General features: G+C 44.4%; 1 protein-coding gene across 1 annotated transcript in view; it reads left to right on the top strand.

Annotated features, from left to right (window-relative positions):
- The window catches only part of Gpr107 (G protein-coupled receptor 107), a 72,894-nt gene that overhangs the window by 3,289 nt on the left and 42,427 nt on the right, over positions 1–27,178 (top strand). The window contains exons 2-9 of the mRNA XM_012952007.2: positions 2,195–2,314; positions 2,977–3,027; positions 5,377–5,456; positions 10,256–10,395; positions 12,836–12,873; positions 15,385–15,441; positions 21,310–21,420; positions 21,809–21,942. Coding sequence (XP_012807461.2) covers positions 2,195–2,314; positions 2,977–3,027; positions 5,377–5,456; positions 10,256–10,395; positions 12,836–12,873; positions 15,385–15,441; positions 21,310–21,420; positions 21,809–21,942 — 731 coding nt within the window. The remainder of the gene's footprint in view (positions 1–2,194; positions 2,315–2,976; positions 3,028–5,376; positions 5,457–10,255; positions 10,396–12,835; positions 12,874–15,384; positions 15,442–21,309; positions 21,421–21,808; positions 21,943–27,178) is intronic.

Here is a 27,178-nt window from a genome sequence, read left to right on the forward strand (position 1 = left end):
GCTTCACAGGCAGGCGCTTAACCTCTAAGCCATCTCTCCAGCCCAGCATCTGTTCAAGGGTTGGGGAGGGTGTGGGAGAGGCTCATAAATTAATGTGTGTGTGTGTTCATTCATGTGCACATATGTGCAAGTAATTTTTTCTTTTTTTCTGCTTTTTTAGTATTTTTTTTTTAAAATTCCATTTTCACAAGGAAATGAATAGGGTTGACTTTCTGTTCACTTGTTCTTTTCTCTGGTTGTCATTTGTCTGGGGCTGTAGTTCAGTTGGTAGAGTGCTTGCCTAGCACACACAAAACTCTTGGTTCCATCAACAGCACCACATAAACCAGGTACATGCCTGTACTTCAGCACTAGGGAAGTAGGAGGATGCCTGAGACTTGCCGGCTAGCTAGTTTATTCAAATAAGGTGAGCTCAGGTTCAGTGAGAGACTGTGTTGCAAAAATAAGGTGGAGGGGGCTGAAGAGATGGCCCAGCAGTTACAGGCACTTATAGCAGAATAAAAACAGGAGAGTTTTAATGCTGTTAATTCTACCTCAGTAGGCTTTGGGCTGTTTCAGTGTTGGGATTAGAATCCAGGACCTTGTGCATGCTAGACAAGTACTCTACTGTTTCACCATATCCTCAGACCTCTGGTTTCTTTTGAACATGTTTCCATTTCAATCTTAAGGCATTTTTGCCACATAAACATTGTATCCATTGTTATTTTTTAAAAATATTTTTTATTTTTATTTATTTATTTGATAGAAAGAGGGAGGGGGAGAGAGAGGAAGAATGGGTGTGCCAGGGCCTCTAGCCACTGCACATGAGCTCCAGATGCATGCACCGCCTTGTGCATCTGGCTTACGTAGGTCCTGGAGAATTGAACCTGGGTCCTTTGACTTTGCGGGCAAATGACTTATCTACTAAGTCATCCCTCCAGCCCGATTGCTATTTTTTTAAAAATATTTAACAGAATGGGCATGCCAGGGCCTCTAGCCACTGCAAATGAACTCCAGATGCATGCACCACATTGTGCAGCTGGCTTTACGTGGATACTGGAGAATCAAACCTGGGTCCTTAGGCTTTGCAGGCAAGCGCCTTAACAGCTAATCCATCTCTCCAGCCCCAATTGCATTTTTTTTAAAAATTTGATTATTTTTCTTTTCAGGCAGGGTCTCGCTCCTAGTCTCGGTGGACCTGGAATTCACTATGTAGGCTCAGGCTGGCCTTGAATTCACAGTGATCCTCCTACCTCTGCCTCCCGAGTGCTGGGAGTAAAGGTGTGCACCACCACACCTGGAAATTTATTTGAGAGTAGAAAGAGGCAGATAGAGAATGGTTGAGCCAGGGCTTCCAGCCACTGCAGACAAACTCCAAGCACATGCACCACTTTGTGCATCTGACTTTATGTGAGTCCTTAGGTTTTTATGGGTAAGTGCCTTAATGATTTAGCCATCTCTCTAGCCCTCCTTTGCTATTTTTTAAAAAAATTTTTGTTTATTTACTTGAGAGAGGTGGGGGTGAGGGAGGGAGAGGCAGTTACCTGACACAGACAAGGTGTAAGTTTTTTGAATACTGTCGTTCTCTTGGCCTTGGAATGTATGACTTGGTTGAGATTGTAGCTTTAGCATCTCACAGTCAGGAACAGGCATCTGTCTATCTGCCTGTGGGGTGCGGTTTCAGCAAAACCTGGATTTCTCTGTATCCAGTAGCTTTTATCTCTTTTGTTTGTTTGTTTGTTTTTTCGAGGTAGGGTCTCATTGTAGCCCAAGCTGACATGGAATTCACTATGTAGTCTCAGGCTAGCCTCCAACTCACAGCAATCCTCCTATGTCTGCCCCCTGAGTGCTGGGATTAAAGGCATGTGCCACCATGCCCAGCCCCCAGCATGTTTTGAGTGCCTACTGGGTGCCAGGCATTGTACTCTCAGGAAGGATGCAAGGATGACTGAACTGGAATTCACATTGCAGTTGACTATGCACAGTTTGCCCCCAAAGCCCATATAAGTGTGCTGGAATGAATGAATCCACTGTGTGCTGCCCTCTGCAAAACTGTTAATATCTGAGGAATTTCGGAAAGGCCACTTGCTATGGCCATGTGTGTCAACCTGCATATGTATGGCAGCATTGACTAGCATCAGGGAGCTAGGTCCAGTAGTCTTTCAGGCAGATGTCACCTCTTGCATGTCACTGATGCTTAACACTCTTAATCTAGGATGACGTGAGGCATAAAGTTCACCTGAACACCTTCGGCTTCTTCAAGGATGGGTACATGGTGGTTAATGTCAGCAGCCTCTCCGTGAATGAGCTAGGAGGAGCCACAGATGACACCATGGCAAGTACCTTCCTGTGAGATCAGGTCTAATCTTTCAGCTCAGGTGAAAGGCCATCCTCCATGCTTTACTGTTAAATCAATCTGTTAGCACCTAAGGTTGTCAGGCATCAGTTTTACTTTCCTACTTCAGGTGTAATTTTTAATTTCAATTTCAACTTATTTATTTATTGGGGGAGAGAGAGAAAGAGACAGAGCGCATCAGGGTCTCTAGCCACTACAAATGAACTCCAGATGCATGCACCATCTTGCACTTGGCTTACGTGGGTACTGGGGAGTTGAACTGGGATCCTTTGGCTTAGCAGACTAGCCCCTTAACTGCTAAGCCATCTCTCCAGCCCAAGTTGTAATTCTTCCTTGTTGCTGCAGTGCTAGAGCTGGAAGCCAGCCCCATTCCCATGCTAGGGCTAGGCAAGCAGTCTACCCCTGAGCCACAACCCATCCCCAAATTGCAGTTGTCTCTTTTTCCAGGTAGGATCTCGCTGTAGCCCAGGCTGACTGATAATTCACTATGTAGTCTCAGGCTGGCCTTGAACTGATGCCAGTCCTCAAGTGCTGGGATTAAAGACACAAGCCACCATGCCTGGCCAGCCAAGTTGCAGTTCTTGAACTGAGATTTGGACAGTGGGGAGATACTTACTTTTCTTTCTTTTCACACTCCTTAGATTGGGTTCAGCCTAGATCGAACGAAGAATGATGGTTTTTCTTCTTATCTGGTAAGTTTTGTGTTTTTTTTTTTCTCCTAGATAGGGTCTTACTCTAGCCCAGTCCAGGCTGACTTGGAATTCACTATGTAGTCTCAGGGTGGCCTCAAACTCATGGTGATCCTCCTACCTCTGCCTCCCAATTGCTGGGATTAAAGGTGTGCCCCACCATGCCCCTCTTTATATTTTTATTTTAATTTATTGTTTTGTTTTTTTGAGGTAGGGTCTTGCTCTAGCCTAGGCTGACCTAGAATTCACTATGTGATCTCAAGGTGTCCTCGAACTTATGGCAATCATCCTACTGCTGCCTCCCAAGTGCTGGGATTAAAGGTGTGTACCACCATGCCAGCTTTTATTGTTATTTTTTGGTATTTTGACATAGGGTCTCATCCTAGCCCAGGCTAACCTGGAATTCATTGTGTAGTCTCAGGGTGGCCTTGAACTTGAGGCATTCCTCATACCTCTGCCTCCCAAGTGCTGGGGTTAAAGGCGTGCACCACCATGCCTGGCTTCTTCTTCTCCTTCTTCTTCTTATTTTGGTTTTTCGAGGTAGTGTCTCACCCTAGCCCAGGCTGACATACAATTGACTATGTAGTCTCAGGGTGGCCTTGAACTCACAGCAATCCTCTTACCTCTGCCTCCCAAGTGCTGAGCTTAAAAGCATGTACCACCATCTGTTTATGAGGGAAGAATGAATGAATAAATGAATATAGATATGACAGGACCTCTTGCCACTACAAATGAACTCCAGACACATATACTGTCTGGCTTTACATGGGTACTGAAAAATCAAACCTAGACTGGCAGGCTGTGCAATCAAGCATCTTTAACCATCTCCCCTAGCCTTGATAGGTTTTAAAGAGGTTGGAGTGAGGAGGTTACAGGGTCCTGTTCTTTAGCCAAGTCTGATCTCAAACTTGAAGCAGTCTTCCTGTCTCAGCATCCCTTGTGCTGGAATTACGGGTGTGAGTTACCATACCTGCCTTTACCTTTATCTGGTGAATCTGTGGGTGGGTTCTTTTTTTTTTTTTTTGAGATAGGGTCTCCTTCTAGCCCAGGCTGACTATACACTATGTAGTGTTGGGGTGGTTATGATTTCATGACAATCCACTTACCTCTGCTTCCCAAGTGCTGGGATTAAAGGTATGTGCCACTACGCCTGGTGAATCTTTTTTTTTTTTTTTTGAGGTAGGGTCTCACTCAGCCCAGGATGACCTAGAATTTACCACTATGTAGTCTCAGGGTGGTCTTGAACTCACAATGATCCACTTACCTCTGCCTCACAAGTGCTAAGATTTAAGGTGTATGCCACCATGCCCAGTTTAGTCTATGATTTTTTTTAAAGGTCTTTTCTTTTTGTTTGTTTGTTTTGTTTTTTGGTTTTTCAAGGTAGGGTCTCACTCTGGTCCAGGCTGACCTGGAATTAACTATGTGGTCTCAGGGTGGTCTCAAACTCTTAATGATCCTCCCACCTCTACCTCCCATGTGCTGGGATTAAAGGCGTGCGCCACCACGCTTGGCAAAGGTCTTTTTTTTAAATTAATTTATTTGAGAGTGACAGACAGAGAGAGAAAGAGGCAGATAGATAGAGAGTGGGTGCACCAGGGCCTCCAGCCACTGCAAATGAACTCTAGATCCATATCAGTAAGCCATCTCTCTAGCCCTAGTCTGTGGTTTTTCTTTTTTTTTTTTTTTTTTTTTTTTTTTGGTTTTTCCAGGCAGGGTCTCACTCAGGCTGACCTGGAATTCACTCTGCATTCTTAGGGTGGCCTTGAACCCAGGGCCGAACCTCCTACCTCTGCCTCCCAAGTACTGGGATTAAAGGCATGTGCCACCACGCCCGGCTAGTCTGTGTTTTTTTTTGAGACAAGGTGTCATGTAGTCCATGCTGGCTTCCAACTCAGTATGGAACCAAGGCTGGCCTTGAATTCCTGATCTTCCTGCCTCTCCTTTCCAAGTGCTGTAGTGACAAGTGTGTACCACCACACCTTTCTTACCTGGTAAGTTTTACATGACAGCTTCAGCCTTTCCTAACTCAGAGAGCATGTGGTGAGACCCTGGCTTAGCATGTGTGTGGCCTTGATATTACTTCCCATTATTTTTAAAAAGTGGGATGCTGGGGAAATGGTTCAGCAGTTAAAGGCACTTGCTGGCAAAGCCCTTCTCTGGAGTTCTGGACACTGAGTGGCACATCCTTCTGTCCTGTCCTTGAGGTATGGTTCTTTTGACTTTGAGGCACTTCAGAGCCCCACCACGGCTTCACCGTTAGGATAGAGGACCAGTACTGATTTGCTTGCTCCTGGAAGCCAGCGGTTCTTTACTGAAGGGATGAGATGATGTATGGTGGTTCTTTGTTTGCAGGATGAAGACGTGAATTACTGTATCCTTAGGAAGAAGTCTCTGTCTGTCATCCTTCTAGTCCTGGACATCTCCAAAAGCGAGTAAGTACCTGCAGCTCCTCTGAGTCACTCAAGTGCAGCAAGTGAGAAAACCCTGACCGGTCACTAGCAGACACCTGGCTGGTGTGTCTGCATGTCGGCCTGGTGTTGAGTGTGGGAGATTAAACACCCAGCGAGGGGCTGGAGAGATGGCTTAGCGGCTAAGTGCTTGCCTGTGAAGCCTAAGGACCCCAGTTTGAGGCTGGATTCCCCAGGACCCACATGAGCCAGATGCACAAGGGGGCACACGTGTCTGGAGTTTATTTGCAGGGGCTAGAAGCCCTGGTGCGCCCATTCTCTCTCTCTCTCTCTATCTGCCTCTTTCTCTGTTACTCTCAAATAAGTAAAAAATGAATAAAAAAATTTAAATAAACACCCACTGTTCAAGGACATGTTGGTGGGGGAGGAGAAAAAATGAGCCAGTAGTGAAGGGAAGGGAAGAAGAGTTCATGTGCAATGGAAAGAAATGCTAGGGGTCATGTCAAGTCAGGGTTGGCCCAGACACCTAGAAGTTGGCTTTTACTAGATGAATAAGAAGAAGAATAAGAAGAGCAACCACAGCAGAAGGAGTGGGATCTGTGAAGACAGTGGAAAAGCATTTAGAGGGAAGCTGTTAAGGACAGGACTAGTCCAGATAACAGCTTCTGTCATTCACAGGCTGTGACTCCAGGGCTCTCTGACCTTTCCTAATTCACAGTAAAAGCATTTGTTTCATAAGATTGTTGGTGGGGGCTGGGGAGATGGCTTAGCATTTAAAGGTGCTTGCTAGCAAAGCTTGACAACCTGCATTCTATTCCCTAGCATTGACATAAAGAATCACACAAAAAATTGCATAAGTGCCTGGCATTTATTTGCAGCAGCAAGAGACCCTGGCCTGCCTATACACACACATACTTGCACAAAAAAATTTTTTAATGTAAAGATTATTGGTAAGGATTCCTGCAATTCGTCATTTTAAAAAACATCTGTGGGCTAAGAGATGGCTAAGAAGTTAAGGTTCTTGCCTGTAAAGTCAAAGGATGCAGGTTCACGTTCAGGTAAAGCCAGTTGCACAAGGTGATGCATATGTCTGGAGTTTGTTTGCAGTGGCTAGAGGCTCTGGTGCACCCAGTCACGCTCCCCCCACCCGGTCTGTATCTATGTCTCTCTCGCTCTCTAATAAATAAATAAAAATAAAATATTTAAAAGAATTTGATCTTTTTTTAAAAAATAAAAAGATGAGCTGGAGAGATGGCTTAGTGGTTAAGCACTTGCCTGTGAAGACTAAGGACCCTGGTTTGAGGCTCGAATTACCAGAACCCATGTAAGCCAGGTGTACAAGGTGGTGCATGCATCTAGAGTTTATTTGCAGTGGCTGGAGGCCCTGATGCACCCATTCCCTCTCTCTCTCTGCCTCTTTCTCTATCTGTCACTCTCAAATAAATAATAAAAAACAAAAAATAAAAAGATGGAGCTGGGCCTGGTGGTGCACACCTTTAATTCCAGCACTCAGGAGGCAGAGGTAGGAGGATCACCATGAGTTCAAGGCCACCCTGAGACTACATAGTGAATTCCTGGTCAACCTGATCTAGAGTGAGACCCTAACTCGAAAAACAAAAATAAATAAACAATAAATAAATAATAATAAAAAGAAGCCGGGTGTGGTGGCACACACCTTTAATCCCAGCACTGGGAGATAGGAGGATCACTGAGTTCGAGGCCACCTTGAGACTCCATAGTGAATTCCAGGTCAGCCTGGGCTAGAGTGAGACCCTACCTCGATAAGCCATAAATAAAAATAAAAAGATGGGACCAACGCCTAATATCTATATGATGTATGTTCTAACAAAAACAAAATAAAATAAAAACATTTGAAGAGGGGCTGGAGAGGTGGTTCAGTGGTTAAGGTGCTTGCCTACAGAGCCTAACAATCTGTTCAGTTCCCCAGTACACATGTAAAGCCAGATGCATAAAGTGGTACATGCACCTGGAATTCATTTGCAGCAGCTGGTGGGCCTGCTTTGCCCATTCTCTCCATCTGTCTCTCTTCTTTCTCTGTTTGAAAATAAATAAAAATATTTAAAAAATTTGGGAAGTCAGGTGTGCTGGCGGCACACGCCTTTAAGCCCAGCACTTGGGAGGCAGAGGTAGGAGGATCGCTATGAGTTTGAGTGTAATAGTGAATTCCAGGTCAGCCTGGACTAGAGTAAGACCCTACCTCAAAAAACTAAAAAAGAAATAAAATAAAACAGTTGAACTTAAATGAATTGAGGGCTTCTGTGTTTCCAGGTTAAGCACAGTTCCATCTGACTGCGATCTGCACACCGAGTGTGTTATGACTGAGCAAGCCTTTGTGGCCCACCTCTAGCAGCCCAGTGTGCGCAAATTGTATATGAACAAGTTTAGAAGTAGGAAGACTAATAAGGGAGCGTCTGAAATAAATAGTACCCTCTCATAAAACTGCTGTGGGTTCAAGTACCAACGGTCCTCCACTGCCACCTTTCTTCACCCAGGAGCCCTGTTGGACTTGTGTTAAGGCGCACTTGGCCGCTGGCAACGAAAGCCCAGCAGGAGGGATGAACAGTGGGCCAGGTGAGGGCACCGCAGCAGCCGTTCACCACATCAGGGACTTGGTGCTCTTTGTCTCTGCGCTGCTGTTCTTTTTTTTTTTTTTCCTTTGGTTTTCTGAGGCTGGGATTAAAGATGTGTACCTCCAAACCCAGCTGCTCTTGACTATTCCTTCCTCAGGCAAGTGTTTCCAGCCATCTCTAGGTGGCTTGCTTCCTCATTCATGTCTAGCCAAGGGCAAGGATAGAGTGCCTGTCCCCAGTCAGCTGGAGGTAGTGTTTACTAGGCATTTGATTTGTTTATATTTCCTCCTAAATTAATTTTTGAATTTTATTTTAGAAAGAGGAGGAGGCAGAGAAAGAGGAGACACAGAGAGAGAATGGGCCTTCCAGGGCCTCCAGCCACTATAAACAAACTCCAGATGCCCGTGTTACCTTGTGCAACTGGCTTATGTTGGTAGTGGGGAATCAAACCTAGGTTCTTTGGTTTTGTAGGCAAGTGCTTTAACCTCTGAGCCATCTCTCCAGCCCCCAGTGTGTTTTTCAAAATGTATGGTCATGTTTCTAATTTCCTGTGCATGCTTGTTTGCTTCACTTTAATGTATTTTGTAGCTGCATGCCAGCTTAGGTTACAGTCCACTCAGGCATGAGTACTGTCAGGGTGTGCAATGATTTTATAACAGTTGGGTTTGTTAACGCGAAAGGTGGAAATGCTCATTAGGCAGGCAGTAGTAACCTCAATCCCTCTCATGCTTCCCTCTACCTCACTTAAGGTAGCACTCGGGTTTTATCTTTTGTTCTCTTTCCCTTTTCACCAATTTGCTGAGTGCTGTAAGAAGTCCTAGAGGAGGTAACGTATAGCAAAATTGTGTGGCTGCTAAGAACCCCTAGCCTTAGAATGAAGCTGCTGGTGTTCTCATTCTGCTGCTTCCTAGTGGGTTACAACAAGGCTAGGAATAGAACCCAGGGCCTTGTGCAGGCTAGGCAAGCACTCAACTGAGCCACATTCCCAGCCCATGGGCAATTACTTTAACCTTTCTGTGCCTTGGTTTCAGCATTTGTGCTTTTTTTTTTTTCCTAGTTTTTTGAGGTAGGGTCTCACTTGAGCTCAGGCTGACCTAGAATTCACTATGGAGTCTCAGGGTGACCTCAAACTTACAGCGATCCTCCTACCTCTGCCTCCCAAGTGCTGGGATTAAAGGCATGCACCACCATGCATGGCTGTTATTTGAATTTTTTTTATTGACAGCTTCCATAATCACAGACAATAAGCCATGGTAATCCTCCCCCAACGTTGCTTCTGCAACTCCACTCCCCATCATATCCCCACTCCTTCTCAGTCTCTCTTATTCTTTGATGTCATCATCTTTTCCTTCTTTTATGATGGTCCTGTGTAAGTAGTGTCAGGCACTGGGAGGTCATGGATATCCAGGCCATTTTGTGCCTGGAAGAGTTCATTGTCACCAGTCCTACCCTTTGGCTCTTACATTCTTTCCACCACCTCTTTCTCAATGGACACTGAGCCTTGGAAGGTATGATAGAGATGTTTCAGTGCAGAGCACTCCTCTGTGGCTTCATCTTTCTATGGTGCCTTCTGAGTCATCCCAAAGTTACTGCCATCTGAAAAGAGAAGCTTCTCTAACCAAAAGTAAGAGTAGCATTAATACATGGGTATGAACATTAAGAGAAGTACTCACCAGACAGTTTGTTGAGCATAGTATATACATTTAGCCAGACACTAGCAAACATTACACCCCTAGGGCTCATGAGTTCCCCCATCATAGTTTTTCAGTATCAGGCATGAATTTCTCCTGTGAAGTGGGCCTCCAGTTCAATTAGGGAGCAGTTGGTTTCCCCAATAAAAGACATGCCACTATTGCACCCATTGGCTCATTTGGCCTGGCTGGCCAATTTTAAGGCTTGCAGTGTCCACTGTTGTTTATCTCTACTTGTGATTTCTCTCTGTCCCATGGAACTGCATGCAGCATAGCTTTTTCCAGCTTTCTGTCAGGTGGTTTACACAGATGAGGTTTTCAGCTAAGCTGCGGCAGGATGTCTTAGTGACCTTTCAGCACAAGTATGTGGAGTCTTCAGCAATAGGTTTTAGCATTTGTAAGTGTCACTAGTGGAGTCTGCACCATAGGATGGTGTAAAGTTGGCACAAGATGACAAACTTAGAGCTGGACCTGGTACCTAGCAGCCCCATAATATGAAGCTAGAGCTCTGACTGTTTCCCTTTGTCTTATTTGGATATAGAGTAAAAGTCAGATCTCCACCAGAAGCTGGTAACCTGTTACCAAAGATCATCTTCAGTAAGGTTGAGAAAGTCCTTGGCCAGAGCCAGGAAGTCAACAGCAGCTCGCTCCCCACAGGCAGCCAGTCGCAGAGACCGCAAGGTAAGCTGTGCAGCACAGACTGGAAGTAAAGGGTCACTGCCTGTTCTGTGGGGCTATTTCTAAGTAATTCAAACGTGGTCTAGTGTGGATTGAGATCACACAAAAATACATAACCATCGAAGAGAAATGTGGAGAACATGGAGACCACAAAAAGAACATTATTTCTCCTTATTCCAGTGGTGAGAGTTTCAGTAATTTATATTTCCTTGTTAAGCTGGTTTCCTAAATCTGGGACATCTTGCTTTTTTAAATGAATAAAATACTCATGATTTCCTGTGCATGATTGTTGAATTCACTGTAGCATACTTCATTCCTGTGGAGTATCTAGCGGAGACAGCGCTTGCTCAGCTTTCCCTACAGATGATGCTGTCGTGGGCACTGTTTATTTGTACTGCTGTGAGCAGAGATGTTTTTGTGTGTGCAGAACTTTTTCCATTTTTCCAGGTTGGATTACTGGAGCTGAAATTTCTGGTTCAGAGAATATGGTTCCTTTTGAGAATGGTGCCATAGTTTTTGAAACTCCTTTCCAACTTGGAGTTATTCTGTTTTGTGTTGGTGGTACTGGGGATTGAACCCAAGGATTATATGGTAAATATTGATTGTATGGTAAATATTGTATGGTAAATACTTTACCACTGATCAATATTCCCAGCCCTGATATTTGCTTTTTTTAAAAAAAATGTTGTGCGTGGTGGCGCATGCCTTTAATCCCAGCATTCAGGAGGCAGAGGTAGGAGGATCACTGAGCTTTTGAAGCCACTGTGAGACTATATAGTGAATTCCAGGTCAGCCTAGGCTAGAGTGAAACCCTATCTCGGGAAAAAAAAAAAAAAAAAAAAATCTCAAAAGTCTGGGCATTATATAGTACATGTCTACAGTCCCAGTTATTTGACAGGTTGAGGCAGGAAGATCACTTGAGACCAGGAATTAAATTAAAGGCCAGTTTGGGTAACAAAGGGAGACCTCAATTTTGATGGGGGTGGGTTTCTAAAGCAAATGGCAAAAATCTATATTCTTGTTCTGTTTTTCTTTCCTCCTTCCCTGTGTCCTCCTGTCTCCTTCCCTTCCTTTCCCTCTCCTCCTTTCTGTTACCCCTTCCCCAATACAATGTCATTTAATCTTGAACTAGTTAGGTAGCAAAGATGACTTTGAACTGAACCCCTTGCCTCCACCTCCCAATGCTAGGATGCAGGTGCCTGACTGGTTTTCTTTTCTTTTCTTTTTTTTTTTTTGAGGTAAGGTCTCACTGTAGTCCAGGCTGACCTGGAATTCAGTATGTACTCTCAGGGCAGCCTTGAACTCTCAGCAATCCTCCTACCTCTGCCTCCCAAGTGCTGGGATTAAAGGTGTGCGCCACCACGCCCAGCTCCTGACTGGTTTTCTTGCTCTTTTTTTTTTTTTTTTTTTTTTTTGGCTTTCTTAAGGTAGGGTCTTGCTCAAGCCCCAGCTGACCTGGGCGTTCCATCCCCAACACCACAAAAAAAAGGAGCATATGTTATACTGATTTATTGGTTGTTAAGGAAATCTCAGACTTACAGTTGTTTGCAAACATAGGTACTTGGAAAGTTATTCCATGTGTCATCTCTAATGATAACATACAATAGATTCAGAAATATTGGTTCTGTTACAATTTATTCAGTAACATTTATAGGATAGCATTTTGATTTGCTGCCTCTGCAGCTTAAGAATTACATTTTGGGGCTGGAGAGATGGCTTAGCAGTTAAATGCTTGCCTGTGAAGCCTAAGGCCTCAAGTTCTAGGCTTGATTCCCCAGGACCCATGTTAAGCCAGATGCACAAGGGGGGCCATGCGTCTGAAGTTCGTTTGCAGTGGCTGGAGGCCCTGGTGCACCCATTCTCTCTCTCAAATAAATAAATAAAAATAAACAAAAAATTTAAAAAATGAATTACATTTTGTGCCAGGCGTGGTGGTACACGCCTTTAATCACAGTTCTTGGGAGGCAGAGATAGGAGAATTGCTGTGAGTTCAGGGCCACCCTGAGACTACATAGTGAATTCCAGGTCATCCTGAGCTAGAGTGAGACCCTACCTCAAAACAAAACAAAACAACAAAAAAAAACCGGAAGACATTTTGGGGCTGGAGAGATGGCTCATTGGTTAAGGTGCTTGCCTCTAACAACTGGGGATCAGTTCTCCAATACCCACATAAAGCCAGATGCACAAAGTGGCACATGCATCTGGAGTTCATTTGCAGTGGCACTGGCATGCCCAGTCTGTCTTCTATCTCTTTTTTCTCTCTCTCTGCTTGTAAATAAATAAAAATTAAAAAGAATTACATTTTGGGACCTGAGATGGTGGCAGTCCATAAGATTTGTTTAATTTTCTGGTACTAGATTAGCTGCAGCCTCATAGGGTAATATTACAATGTGTATAGGAGCTGAACCATGTAATAATATCTTTTAAATGTTTGTGCTTCTAGAAAGTGAAAAGTCTAAAAGAGCTACTGTGGATTCAGAGGTAAGAACTCACTACCCTCTAGTGCTCAGCTTTTCTGGATACGTGTGTGTGTGTGTGTGTGTGTGTGTGTGTTTATATATATATAGGTATGCATGCACATGCTTGAGCCACTGTGTGTGTGTATGCACACATGTCTGCTTGCCTCATCTACAGGAAGCTATTTTCTTTTGGGGAGACACAGTGTTGATATACTAAAATAAGTTCAAAGTAAAATTGCTAGACTTCACAGTGCTTCAAATATAGAAGGCATATGGTGAGGGGAGGGGAAGCCAGGCCATCTAGAGGGGCTCTGGAAGGAGTATGTCACCAGGACTGGTCTTGGAGTTTGTTCAGGGAAGAGGAGGAAAGAAGTGAAAGAAAGAGCATATAAGCAAAGACCAGGCTGCTGAGCTGTATGGCAATTGAGCATTTGTAGGCAAAGGCCTGTGTCTGATGGAGACCTGAGGACATACAAGGTCCAGAAGTGGGAAGTTGTCTTGAGTCTGTGGTCAGGAAAAACTCTGATAAATAATATTTCTTGGAGCTCATGATTCCAGGTGGTGGCTGGAGTGAGGGAGGGTGATATCTGAAAGACCAGGGAGGACCTGCTGTGATTAGACATCTAGAGCCTTGGAATGTAAATATATCTCTGAGAGGCTAGTGGGGACCAGGAGGGGGGGTGAAGAGAGGTGTTTGTGCAGAGTAGTGGGCTGGAGACCTAGCAGAAGTGGAGAAGAGCGGCTGTGTTTGGGATGTTGTGATTCTTCAGTGAGGGGCTTTCAGATGGCAGTGTTTTGTTTTGTTCCTCTGAATAACTTTGAGATGTGATTGAACTACAACAAACTGTACATATTTAAAGGGTAATTTGACTTGTCAGTCAAAATGGTAAATGCATTCATCCCTCAGAAGATTGTCCTGTTTGGGCTGGAGAGATGGCTTAGCGGTTAAGTGCTTGCCTGTGAAGCCTAAGGACCCCGGTTCGAGGCTCGGTTCCCCAGGTCCCACGTTAGCCAGATGCACAAGGGGGCGCACGTGTCTGGAGTTCGTTTGCAGAGGCTGGAAGCCCTGGCGCGCCCATTCTCTCTCTCTCCCTCTATCTGTCTTTCTCTCTGTGTCTGTCGCTCTCAAATAAATAAATAAATAAAATTAAAAAAAAAAGAAGATTGTCCTGTTTGGTTGTCAACTTCCCATCCCTAAGCCCCAGTCACTGTTTCTTTAATAGACATTAGGTTAGGTTTGGGGAACCTCACGTAGATGAACTATACAGGACACCCTCACATTCTCTCTTTTGTCCATCGTAGTCACTTGAGCTCATCCACTCTGTGTTCGTCAGTAGTTGGTTATTAGGTTGCCTGGTGTTAATCTCACACAAACAGCAGTTCTTTTGATCATTTCAAGTTGGGAACAGAGTCAGGGTTGGGTTGTGCCCCTTTGACTGGGGCAGCAACCTTGGTTTTGCATCCTTGGAATAGAGGGGTGATCCATAGGAAGTGAAGGGACGGACTGGTGGAGCTGGAGCAGTGGAGGAGGAAGGGAACTGAGGAAGAAAATGGGGAGGGAAGCTGCCTTAGCAATGATAGGGGATAGACATATCTGGAAGGACAAGGAATTGTCTTTGCAGAGAGTTTTAAAAATATATTTTTTAGGCCGGGTGTGGTGGCGCACACCTTTAATCCCAGCACTTGGGAGGCAGTGATAGGAGTATTGCAGTGAGTTCGAGGCCACCCTGAGACTCCATAGTGAATTCCAAGTCAGCCTGGGCTAGAGCGAGGCCCTACCTAGAAGGAAGGAAAAAAAAAAAATATATATATATATATATATATACACACACACACACACACACACACACACACACACACACACTTACGTATATATTATATTTTTATTTTATTTTTACTTATTTATTTGAGAGAGGGAAGGAGGCAGAGTGGGCACACCAGGGCTTCCAGCCATTGCAAACTCCAGATGCATGTGCCCCCTTATGCATCTGGCTTACATGGGTACAAAGGACTCGAACCCAGGTCCTTTGGCTTTGAAGGCAGGCATCTTAACTGCTAAGCCATCTCTGCAGCCCCCTTTTTATGTTATTTTAAAAATTTATTTATTTGAGAGAGAGAAAGAGAGAATGGGTGCCCCAGGGCCTTTGGCCACTGCAGATGAACTGACATATACACCATCTTGTGTATCTGGTTTACATGGGTGCTAGGGAATCGAACCTGAGGTTTTTGTTGTTGTCGTTTTGTTGTTTTGAGTAGTGTCTCACTCTTGCCCAGGCTGACTTGGAATTCACACTCATGGTGATCCTCCTAACTGCCTCCCAAGTGCTGGGATTAAAGGCATGTGCTATCACGCCTGGCTTAAGAACCTGGGTTCTTTGGCTTTGCAGGCAAGCATCTTAACTGCTAAGCCATCTTTCCAGCCCTGCAGAGAGTTTTTGAACAAGGTCAACAGACTTAGCATTTAAAAAGAATTTTTTAGTTTTATAGTAAGTATTTTACTGTCACTGTCATCCTGAAACTTGTGTCTTTTTAGGAAGCAGGAGAGAAATCATTTTCAATTAGTAATAACGACGGGGCAGTTTCATTTCAGGTATGTATGCTCCTGAGTTGAACAGCTTATCTTTGCTTTGTAAGTGGGTGGACTTGTAAATATTTTTATTCATTTATTTGCAAAGAGAAAGGGGGAGAGAGAGAATGAATTGGCATGCCAGGGCCTCATGCTACTGCGAACAAACTGCAGACACATCCGCCACTTTGTGCATTTAGCTCCATGTGGGCACTGGGGAATCAAACCCTGGTCGTCAGGCTTTGCAAAGAAGTGCCTACTGAGCTATTTCTCCAGCCCCAGTGGATGGAATTTTAAGAGCCTTCTGAACTTGCAAATTATGACTGTGGCTCACTGCACCTCACTTCTTGAATAGCATCTCTAGAACCTAAGGTAGCCCTTAGGTTCAGTCCTAGTACGACACATGTGCACACACAGATCTGAACCTCACCAGTCATCTGAAAATGAAACATGCTGAGCTCTGTTTCATTATGTTTGTTTGTTTGTTTAATTTGCTCATTGATTTATTAGAGGGGGCAAGAAGCAGATATAATGGGCACACCAGGGCTTCTAGCCACTGAAAACAAACTCTCCGGGTGCATGCACCACCTGTACATCTGGCTTACATGGGTTCTAGAGAATTGAATCTTGGTCCTTTGGCTTTGTATTTGTAGGCAAGCACCTTAACCACTAAGCCGTTGCTCCAGCCCTTACTGAGTTTGTTTGTTTGTTTGTTTGTTGAGAGAATGAAAATTGGTGCACCAGGGCCTCTAGCCACTGCAAACAAACTCCAGATGCATGTACCACCTTGTACATCTGCCTTACATGGGTCCTGAGGAATTGAACTTGGGTCCTTTGGCTTTACAGGCATGTGCCTTAACCACTAAGCCATCTCTCCAGCCCTCATCAGGTTGTTTTAAGTATTTTTTTTTTCAAGCACTGTGCAAGCCCATATCATTGTTAACTTTAGGAAATTGCTCTTTTCTAGTCAGTTTTCACTAATGAAGGAATAATTCACTTCTCGTGACATTCATATAGGATTTTCTCAGTTGTTGTGATACCTGTGGCTCATAGAACCCCTGTTCAGAGGCTCTGCATTTGAACTCAGAAGCCCCCACACCACTGTTCCTCCTCCTCTCACGTTAGATTAGCATTCTATCTAACGGTGTTTGTGTTCTTCAAGGTTAGTAACCTCGGTTTGCAGGGGCATTTTCTTTGTATGAATCGCTGATAGAAGACTGCTTGCGGGGTGCACATTCTCTCAGTTCCCCAGCTGCTTCCTGTCTGTGTTAGTCAGTGCCCACCCTTTCTGCTGGCCTTTTGAGGCCGTCATGGCCAGATCCATTGTGTCCTTGATCCCGACTCCTGATCGTTCCCTCTCTGGCTCTACTCCCACAAGAGCCATTTTGCTCCTCCTGAGAAGATGGAGCCTAGCTGTGCTCTGGAATGAGTGTCCCTCAGAGTCCTTAACTTTGTTAACTGAGGTTCCTCTGAGAACTTCATTTGAATGTGGGCCATTGTTCCCAGCCTATTCTGTGATTCTGTAGTGATTCTCCTCCCAGTGTGCTGTAGGCTGGACTTTTTTATTTTTATTTATTTATTGGTTTTTCAAGGTAGGGTCTCGCTGTAGCCCAGGCTGACCAGGAATTCACTATGTAGTTTCAGGCTGGCCTCAAACTCATGGTGTCCTCGTACCTCTGCCTCTTAAGTGCTGGGCTTAAAGATGTGTGCCACCATACCTGGCTTGGCCTTTTTATGTTTGTTGGTTGTCTATAGGAAACCACTGGGTTGGTGATTTAGCTGTTTGCTTTGGGTGTGTAGGGTTAGTTGAGACAGGGCCTTGCAATGTAGCTAGTGTTAAATTTACTATGTAGCCAGGCTAGCTTGCAATTGCAGTCTTCCTCAGTCTCTCCAGTGCTGGGATCACAGACAAGCATGAGCCACCATCCTCAGTTTGCTTTCTGTGTTTAGTTACTAAAGCATATGGAACTCCTGGTTTTGGGCCTGGCCCATAGCAGGCTGTTCATCAGTCATTGCAGAAACGAGTGAACAGGGTCTGGAGAGATGGCTTAGTGGTTAAGCGCTTGCATATGAAGCCTAAAGACCCTCTTTTGAGGCTTGATTCCCCAGGACCCACGTTAGCCAGATGCACAAGGGGCACATACATCTGGAGTTTGTTTGCAGTGGCTGGAGGCCCTGGTGCACCCATTCTCTATCTGCCTCTTTCTCTGTCACTCTCAAATAAATAAAAAGAAACAAAAAATATTAAAAAAAAAAAAGAAAGAAAGAAAGAAAGAAAGAAAGAAAGAAAGAAAGAAAGAAAGAAAGAAAGGAGTGACCAGATGCTGGTCATGGCGCTAAACTCATCTTCATGTCAGCTTCTGCAGCAGGAACTGTTGTTATTGCCCTTTTAACAGACAAGGAAACTGAGGCCCAGGGAGGTCATGCAAACTTGCAAGAGAGGGATTCAGAGTAGGTGTTTGACTCCATAGCCCACTGTGTGTTTAACCATTTTACTTCACTCCTTGTGTCCCTCACTTTAAATTGTTTTGTAATAAAACCATTTCCTGAAGGAGTTTTCAAACACCTCAACCCCTAGTCACATTTGTCAGGTAATCGTGTTTTGTGTGGGCTGGCCTTGAAGGGAAGCCACCTATGTGATGATCAAGAACATGGGCTTGGGGGCTGGAGGATTGGCTTAGCGCTTAAGGTGTTTGCCTGCAAAGCCAAAGGACCCAAGTTTGATTCCCCAGGACCCATGTTAGCCAGATGCACAAGGGGGCGCGTGCATCTATAAATTGTTTGTAATGGCTGGAGGCCTTGATGCGCCTATCCTCTTCCTCCCTCCCTCCCTCCCTTCCTTCCTCTTTCTCTGTCAAATAAATAAATAAAAATGAAATATTTTGAAAATAACATGGGCTGGGGAGATGGCACAGGAGCTAAAGGCGCTTGCTTGCAAAGCCTGATGGCCCAGGGTCAATACCCCAATATTGACATAAAGCCAGATGCACAGAGTGGCTCATGTATCTAGTTTGTTTGCATTAGTAAGAGGCCCTGGTGGAACCCATTCTTTTTCTCTTTCTGCTTGCAAATATTTAAAAGGGGGAAGGACTGGAGAGATGGCTCAGCTGTTAAAGATGTTTGCTCACAAATGTAAAGAGGAGTGTAGGCTAGAGCTAGGGAGGTGGCCTAATAGTTAAGAGCCCCTGTGTGAGAAAGGGGCTGGAGCTCTGTTTCTCCTGTGTTAAAATAAACCTGGAATTGCTAGATTTTGTTGGTGGTGGTGGTGGTTGTTTTGTGGTAGGGTCTCACTCTAGCCCAGGCTAACTTGGAATTCTTGATGTAGTTTTTTTTTTTTTTAACCTGCTGAACAATTACTAAAATTCACTCCTCCTGACTTTCAAGTTTAAGGTTTTTTTTTTGTTTGTTTGTTTGTTTTTGTTTTTTTGTTTTTCAAGGTAGGGTTTGGCTCTGGCCCAGGTTTACCTAGAATTAACTATGTAGTCTCAGGGTGGCCCAGTGATCCTCCTACCTCTGCCTCCCCAGTGCTGGTATTAAAGGTATGTGCCACCAGCTTAGGTTTTGTTTTTATTAAAGGTCATATGCCTACTCTGATCTACTATAGTGATTCTATTGATGGATTAAAAAAATCTCTTAAGCCAGGTATAATGGCACCCGCCTTTAGTCCTGGCACTTGGGAGGCAGAGGTAGTTGAATCGCCGTGAGTTCAAAGTCACCCTGAGACTACACAGTCAGTTCCAGGGAGAGCAAGACCCTCCTTTGAAAAACCAAAATAAATAAAATCTCTTAAACTTTATATTACTTTTGACTTCCTGTAAGTCTTTTTTTTTTTTCAAGGTAAGGTTTCACTCTAGCCCAGGTTAACCTGGAACTCACTTAATAGTCCCAGGCTAGCCTCGGACTCATAGCAGTCCTCCTATTTCTGTTTCCCAAGTCCTGGGATTAAAGATGTGAGCCACTATACCCATAGCATGAGTCTTTTAGAAATAAAAATTAAGATGTTTAGAAAAGTTTTCTTTGCCTGTCTTCCTGAATGGACTAAAACATATTCTCACAAATACAGTCATGAGTTTGGGACATGGTATGACAGATTAATGATTTTAGCCCAGTGTCCTTGATCTTTTATTTTCATTTTTTGTTGTGGGTTGCTTTATTCCTGTTCTTAATGTTTGAGATAATGGTATCCATTTAAAAGAAGTATGGTACTTACATGGAGTTTAACAACTAATCATAAATTATCTTGTATCATTTCCTGGTACAAGAATGGGAGCAGAGCTAACAGCTCAGAAACCCAGTGTGAACCTCCAGTCCCCTTTCAGGGCTACAGTAACCTCCTCATGAAAAATAATGTCATAATGTTTATCTTGTTAAGAATATGCCTATAGCTCTAAGCAGTATATATACTTAAAGCAAAGTCCTTATTGCTGACAGCAAAATGTTCTTGGAATTGACCAATTCCAACAATTGCTGTAGTCTGTTTTCATGTATGTGCATGTATTTGGTTTATATTAAATGTCATTTGAACCCTTGAAATATGGCTGGTTCAATTTGCCAGCAAGTCAAGTAAAGCCAGATGAGCATACAAGAGACTCTCTGATATGCACGAGGGAGGGCAAGATATGCACAAACACACAAATAAGTAAATAAGCAAATAAATAAGAGTATTATGTAGAGAGCAACATAATTTGTTGATTTGACAATTAGATAACTACATTTTGTATTGTCTCTGCTGGCTTCGCCCAAGAACTGCCAAAGACAAGTGAGAAGTGGGCACAGTCAGGTGAATTGTAGCATTTGGGAAGTCAGTCTGTGGTGTTCTGTCAACTGAACATTAGTGTGAAATACTGGAGGAGATTACAGACTAAGTGTCTGGAGTTCGTTTGCAGTGGCTGGAGGCCCTGGCACACCCATTTTTCTTTCTTTCTCTGTGTCTGCCTCTCTCTCTCTCTCTCAAATAAATAAATAATAATAAATTAAAAAGAATTCAGCTGAGGGGCTGAAGAGATGGCTTATGGTTAAGGCGCTTGCCTGCAAAGCCTAAGGACCCATGTTCAACTCTCCAGATCCCACGTAAGCCAAGCCAGACTTACATGCCCACTATGTGGCTTAAGTGTCTGGAGTTTGATTGCAGTGGCTGAGGCCCTGACTTGTCAGTTCTCTCTCTCTTCCTCTCTCTCACTCTTTCTTAAAAAAAAAAAAAGGCTGGAGAGATGGCTTAGTGGATAAGGCACTTGCCTGCAAAGGAAAAGGACCCACGTTCCATTCCCCAGGACCCACATAAGTCAGGTGCTCAAGGTGGCACATGTGTCTGTAGTTTGTTTGCAGTGGCTGGAGGGCCAATTCTCTACCTCTCTATCGGCTTTTCTCTCTCTCTCTCACATAAATAAAAATAAGATATTTTTAAAAATTAAAAAAAGGGCTGGAGAGATGGCTTAGCGGTTAAGTGCTTGCCTGTGAAGCCTAAGGACCCCGGTTTGAGGCTCGGTTCCCCAGGTCCCACGTTAGCCAGATGCACAAGGGGGCGCATGCGTCTGGAGTTCGTTTGCAGAGGCTGGAAGCCCTGGCGCGCCCATTCTTTCTCTCCCTCTATCTGTCTTTCTCTCTGTGTCTGTCACTCTCAAATAAATAAATAAAATTTTTTTAAAAAAATTATTTAAAAAATTAATAAAAGCTGGGCGTGGTGGTGCACACCTTTAATCCCAGCACTTGGGAGACAGAGGTAGGAGGATCACCATGAGTTTGAGGCCACCTTGAGCCTACATAGTGAATTTCAGGTCAGTCTGGATTAGAGTGAGACCCTACCTCAAAAATCAACCAACCAACCAACCAAAAAATTTAAAAAAGGATTCAGCTGAGGATTTTGAATACCCTTTTTCTTGTCTTCACTTTCAGTTTTTCTTTAACATCAGCACCAATGATCAAGAAGGCCTTTACAGTCTTTATTTCCACAAATGCACAAACAGTGACTTGCAATCCAGTGGCAAGTTTTCATTCAGCCTTGATGTAAGTACCACATGGGCACTCTCCCTGGGAATTTTGTCTACCAAACAGCATGGGCTTTGTGGGTGTGTTTTGTTTTTGGTAGAACCCAGGGAATCACACATCCTGAGCATAGTTTGTAAACCCAGCCTGAGAACAGGTTGTATGAACACTCCATTGTGAGAAAATGTGGCCAGTTTAGAATCCCACAGGGCAGGGCACTCCAGCAGAGGGCTTATAAAGGAGGAAGTGTCAAGCCATGTGGGATTCCTTCACTTCAGCTCGGGCAGTGAGAACATGGCCGTTACCTGCTGGTACTGTTTCTCTTAAGGTTAAGTGAAACAGCTGAGAGTCCACATTGCTGAGCAAGAGATAATTTGTTCCTGAAAAGTACCAATTGATTTGATTTCAGATTGAGATCACAGAGAAGAATCCTGACAGCTACCTCTCAGCTGGGGAAATCCCTCTCCCCAAATTATACATTTCCATGGCTTTTTTTTTCTTCCTTTCTGGAACCATCTGGATTCACATCCTTCGAAAACGACGGTAAACTATTCCTTCCTTGAGACCTTTAACTGAGAGTGTTGAGATTTGAATGGAGGCTTTGCTTGGCTTGCTATTTGCTTGTTCTCATTGCTTTGTTTAAAAAGCTGATCTAAAGCTGGATATGGTAGGAGGATTGTTGTGAGATCAAGGCCAACCTGGGACTACAGAGTGAGTCCCAGGTCAGCCTGGGCTAGAGGAAGACTCGACCTCAAAAATACTGGAAAGGAAAAAAAAAAAAAGATCTAAGTGTCACAGCAAAGCAGAATCCTTCTGCAGCAGAGACACCACCTCCCAGGACGTGGAATGAGCATGCCGGTACCTTTTAGGGGCGGTTCATTTTGCTAGGGTCCCTTCTGGTACTGCACGTTTCAGCTCAAAGCCTCTCTGGGCCTTTCTATTGATCTCCAGAAGCGTTTTTTAAAATTTATTTTTGTGTGAGTGTGTGCGTGCACGTGCAGAGTGGGGCGTACACACCAGGGCTTCTTGCCCCTGCATACAAGCACCAGACACTGGGCAGCACTTTATGTATTTGCCTTGCATGAGTGGCTTGGGAATTGATCCCGGGCTGTCAGGCTTTGCAGGCCTTTAACCACTGATCCACCTTCCTAACTTTGACCTCCAGAAGCTTGATCCTGGTGAAAATCTCTTCAAAGTTCATCTACCTTGCTCTGTCTCCTGTTGAAAGGAGAGGCTGCATGTTTAAAGTATTTGTTATAAAACACTTTATAAAGTTCACAAACTGAGTAAATGATGGCATGCAAGTCTTGTCTTGTAGTATCACTTGAAACGCACAGAGTAATTCAGCACCCCTAAGTACTTCCCTCTCTCGAATACCCATGCAGAAATTGAAACCTTTTTCGGCTCATGACCTGACTGACTCGTCTTACAGACACACTCAGCCTGGTATATGAACTCTAGTTGGTGCTGTTGTCACATGATCTCATTTGAGCTAGGATAAAGAAAGAAAGAATTATGCAAATTCATACCATAAAGACCTTCTAGGTTTAAGGTATTTTGTTGGGAGTGGCGTGCCCACATATGTGCCATCAGAGGACAGCTTCATGGGGTCTGTGCTTCACCTTCTCTGAGACTGGGTCTCTTGCTGCATATGAACTGCCAGACTACAAAAGAGTGTCAGGTTAGCTGGTGAGTTCCTGATGCTCCTGGCTCCACTAGGTCATTGAGATGACAAAACGGCACTACTGTGTGTGGCCTTATGTGGGTACTAAGGAATTGAATCCTGGCTCGCAGACTTTGCAAACAAGATCCTTGAACTGCTGAGCCATGTCCCCATTTCCAAGGCCTTTTATTTTAAAAAAAACTTTTAAATTTATTTACATGTATGTGTATAGATGTGCCTGGGTCTCTTGCCATATGGCGTTATGGAGGAGGCTGGGAAATTGAACCTAGACTGGCAAGCTTTGCAAGCAGTGCCATAGGTGCTGTCCAGCCCTCCTCCTCCTCCTTTTTTAATAAGTAAGTTTAATTATTTATTTATTTGCAAGCAGAGAGAAGAGAGACAGAGAGAATGAACACACCAGGGCTTTCAGCCACTGCAAATGAACTCCAGATGCATGTGCCACTTTGCATCTGGCTTTATGTGGGTTCTGGGGAATCAAACTCAAGTTCTCTCTCCAGCCCAACTTCTGTGTTTTTGTTTTCAATTATTTATTTGAGAGAGAGGAAAAGGCAGAGAGAGGGAGAAAATGGGCACTGTAACTGAACTCCAGATGCATGTGCCCCCTTGTGCATCTGGCTTATGTGGGTCCTGGCGAATTGGATTCCTTTGGCTTTGCAGGCAAATGCCTTAACCACTAAGCCATCTCTCCAGCCCCTGGTTGGGTTTTTGTTGTTTTGGTTTGGTTTTGGTTTTTGAGGTGGGGTCTGGCTCTAGCCCAGGCTGACTAGGATTCACTCTGGTCTTAGGGTGGCCTTGAACTCATGTTGATTCTGAAAACCTCTGCCTCCTGAGTGTGTGCTGCCCAATGTTTCTGGCTTTTGTTTTTTTTTCTCTCTCTCTTTCGAGGTAGGGTTTCACTCTAGCTCAGGCTGACCTGGAATTCACTATGGAGTCTCAGGGTGGCCTCGAACTCACAGTGATCCTCCTACCTCTGCCTCCCAAGTGCTGGGAATAAAGGTATGTACCACCATGCCCAACTACTGTTTCTGGTTTTTAAAAGAAAGTTTTCCTTTTATTTGAAAAGTCAGAAGTGTGGACTTTGACTGACTTCTGTCTGCCCTGCTTCACTGGGTCTCTTTCCTTGGATACAAAACTGGGACAGTCATCATTGCTCTTCCTCCTAAAGTTCCTTAGACCAGTAGACTTGCTGCAGGGCCCTCCTCTCTTAGGGACTTTGCAGGTCAATATTACTCAAATATGTGCTTGTAGGATAGCTTCCCTGCCCTGTGGCATTTTATCTCTCTTTATTTAGTGATGGTGGTACTCATTCCCTATAACTTGGGTAAAATGGTGGCAAAAGTTAGGATTGGTTTCTCATGGTACTGCACACTTCAGTTCAAAGCCTCCCTGAGCCTTTCTGTTGATCTCTAGAATCTTTTTTTTTTTTTTTTTTTTTTGTACACATTTGTGTGGGTGAGAGAGAGAGAGAGGTTGAGATTCCATGAGGCTGACCTATTTGTGCATGCACACTAACTTTCTGTGGAAGTATCATATGCATACAGTACATATCATACACATATATTTAAGCTGTCCTCCTGTTTTCTCATAATCTTACAGCCAGTGCTGTTAGGTTGGAAACTTGAGTGTCACATAGGCATGTGACCCTAAGGCTGCCAGGCACATTTTATAGACTTGTAGCTCTTTAATTCTAGACAGAATAAGACATCTTTGCCACATCAGTTTACTGACATTCAGAGTGGGGAAGTGAAAGATGTGGCCAGATGACCTGATAAAAGCTATAGCTGCCATACCAGGCTGCCTGTAAGTGCCTGTCAAGCATCCTTTCCTCTGAGGGCGTGGATTCTAGACTCCCTGTAGAGGAAGGGAGGTCTAAAGCAAAGGACAAGAGGCATCTGGTGGTGGTTTTTGTTTTTTTTTTTTCTTTTGATATAGGGTTTCACACAACCCCAGTTGACCTGGAACTCACTCTGTAGTCTCAGGATGGCCTCAAACTCACAGGGATGCCCCTACCTTTTCCTCCCTAGTGCTGGGATTAGAGGTGTGTGCCCACCATGCCTGGGTAAGATTTTTTTTAGTGCTGGGAAGCTTTGCTATTCCTCTGACAGCTTGTTGGGTTGGGGGCTGCCCTGCCCTGTTAGAGGATGGCACTGAAGTTCAGAGAGATTAAGTCATGAAGGTTGGATCAAAATGGAAGCTTAGGTCATTGTGGCTTCTGCACTTATCATCACAAGGAGCCCTAACGTGGATGGACTGCAAATCAAGGTTGCCAGGTTAGGAAAGTGAATGGTGCTCTTCCCAGTGGGCAGTGTGCACCTTGAGTAAATTTGTTTTTAATTCTGTTTGTTTATTTAATACAGAGGGACAGAGAGAGAGAGAGAGAATGGGTGCGCCAGGGCCTCTAGCCACTGCAAACAAACTTTAGATGCATGGGCCATGATGTGCATCTCGCTAACATGGAACCTGGAGAATCAGGCAAGCACCTTAATCGCTAAGCCATCTCTCTCCAGCCCAACTTTGAATAAATCTTATTGCCATTCATTAGTGTCAGACTGTTCTGACCTTGACTTTTTGACCTTGAAGTGAGTGGGCAGTCAAGCAGGAAAATGCCAGGGAAATCATCCCGGAAGCCAGTGTGCATATTTTATGGCATAATCTCTTAATCTTAATCATAATCATAATCTCTGCACACTCCCCTTCTGAGCATTCCTGTTCACTTCTGCCCCAGTCCCACTCCCAGCCACGAATAGCCACTCAGATGTACCTGGTAGGCAGTTGTGGGCAAGTGTGCGCATGTGTAATGCTGCTTGGCATGCATGCTGCTGTATTTTTTACACCTACAGAAACCACATTGGTACTGTTGTACATCTTCCCTTCACGGCTACAGTCTTCCACCTGGCCACATTGCTGTCCAGCTGACAAGTGTTGCTTCTCAGTTTCCTGTGCTGTGTCCCCAGGTGTCACCTCTCCAGTTTTTAGAGATGGGTGCATATCCAGGGTGCCTGTCTTCCTGCTGCCCAAATGGTGCTGTGGATTAGTGCCAGGCAGAGACCCTCAGGGTCATGGGTCTCTATAGCTGCACTACCAGCGTGCATGAGTCCTGTTTGCCACACACTTGCTATTCTAAGCCAGTCCCTTGTTTTAATTTGCATTGATCTGAGTGTTAATGACAGGAATTATCACTTCTGGGGTGGATTAACTTGTACCTGCCCATATTCTTTGCATATTTTCCTGTTGGGTTACTGTGTTCTTGCTGCTTTGCATGACAGTCTCTTGCATATTCTGGACATGATCCCTCACTGCCTTATACATTGCATGTTTTGTCTCCTGGTCATGATGCTTGCCTGTGGCATATACTGCTGAATAAAAACCTCCCTCTCTCTCTTTTTTTCCCCCTTTTTTTCTCACTCTAGCCCAGGCTGACCTGGAATTCACTGTATAGTCTTAGGCTGGTCTTGAACTCACAGATATCCTCCTACTTCTTGCCTCCTCAGTGCTGGGATTAAAGTTGTGCACAACCACGCCTGGCTGGAAGGCACAGGTAGGAGGATCTCTGTGAATTTAAGGCCATTCTGAGATTACATAGTGAGTTCCAGGTCAGCCTGGGCTAGAGTAAGATCCTACCTTTAAAAAAAAATCTCTCGGGGCTGGAGAGATGGCTTAGCAGTTAAGCGCTTGCCTGTGAAGCCTAAGGACCCCGGTTCGAGGCTCGGTTCCCCAGGTCCCACGTTAGCCAGATGCACAAGGGGGCGCACGCATCTGGAGTTCGTTTGCAGAGGCTGGAAGCCCTGGCGCGCCCATTTTCTCTTCCTCTATCTGTCTTTCTCTCTGTGTCTGTCACTCTCAAATAAATAAATAAATAAACTAATTAATTAAAAAAAATCTCTCATTTTAATAAAGTCACAGCTATCTCATTTAGTCTTGGGGGCAGTACTCCTTGGATCTTAAAAGGCCTTTTTCCTACTTCAGGATCATTGAATGTGAGTGGGTATGTTATGTTGAGCCCTGAGCTGTATCTGGAATCCCTTTTGTAGATGGGTGTGGCAGACCCAGCTCTGCTTGCTTCCGCACGTGGGTGCCAGCTGGTTTCTCCTCCAG

Source organism: Jaculus jaculus, chromosome 1, assembly GCF_020740685.1.
Source record: "Jaculus jaculus isolate mJacJac1 chromosome 1, mJacJac1.mat.Y.cur, whole genome shotgun sequence".
In the NCBI taxonomy this organism is placed as follows: domain Eukaryota; kingdom Metazoa; phylum Chordata; class Mammalia; order Rodentia; family Dipodidae; genus Jaculus; species Jaculus jaculus.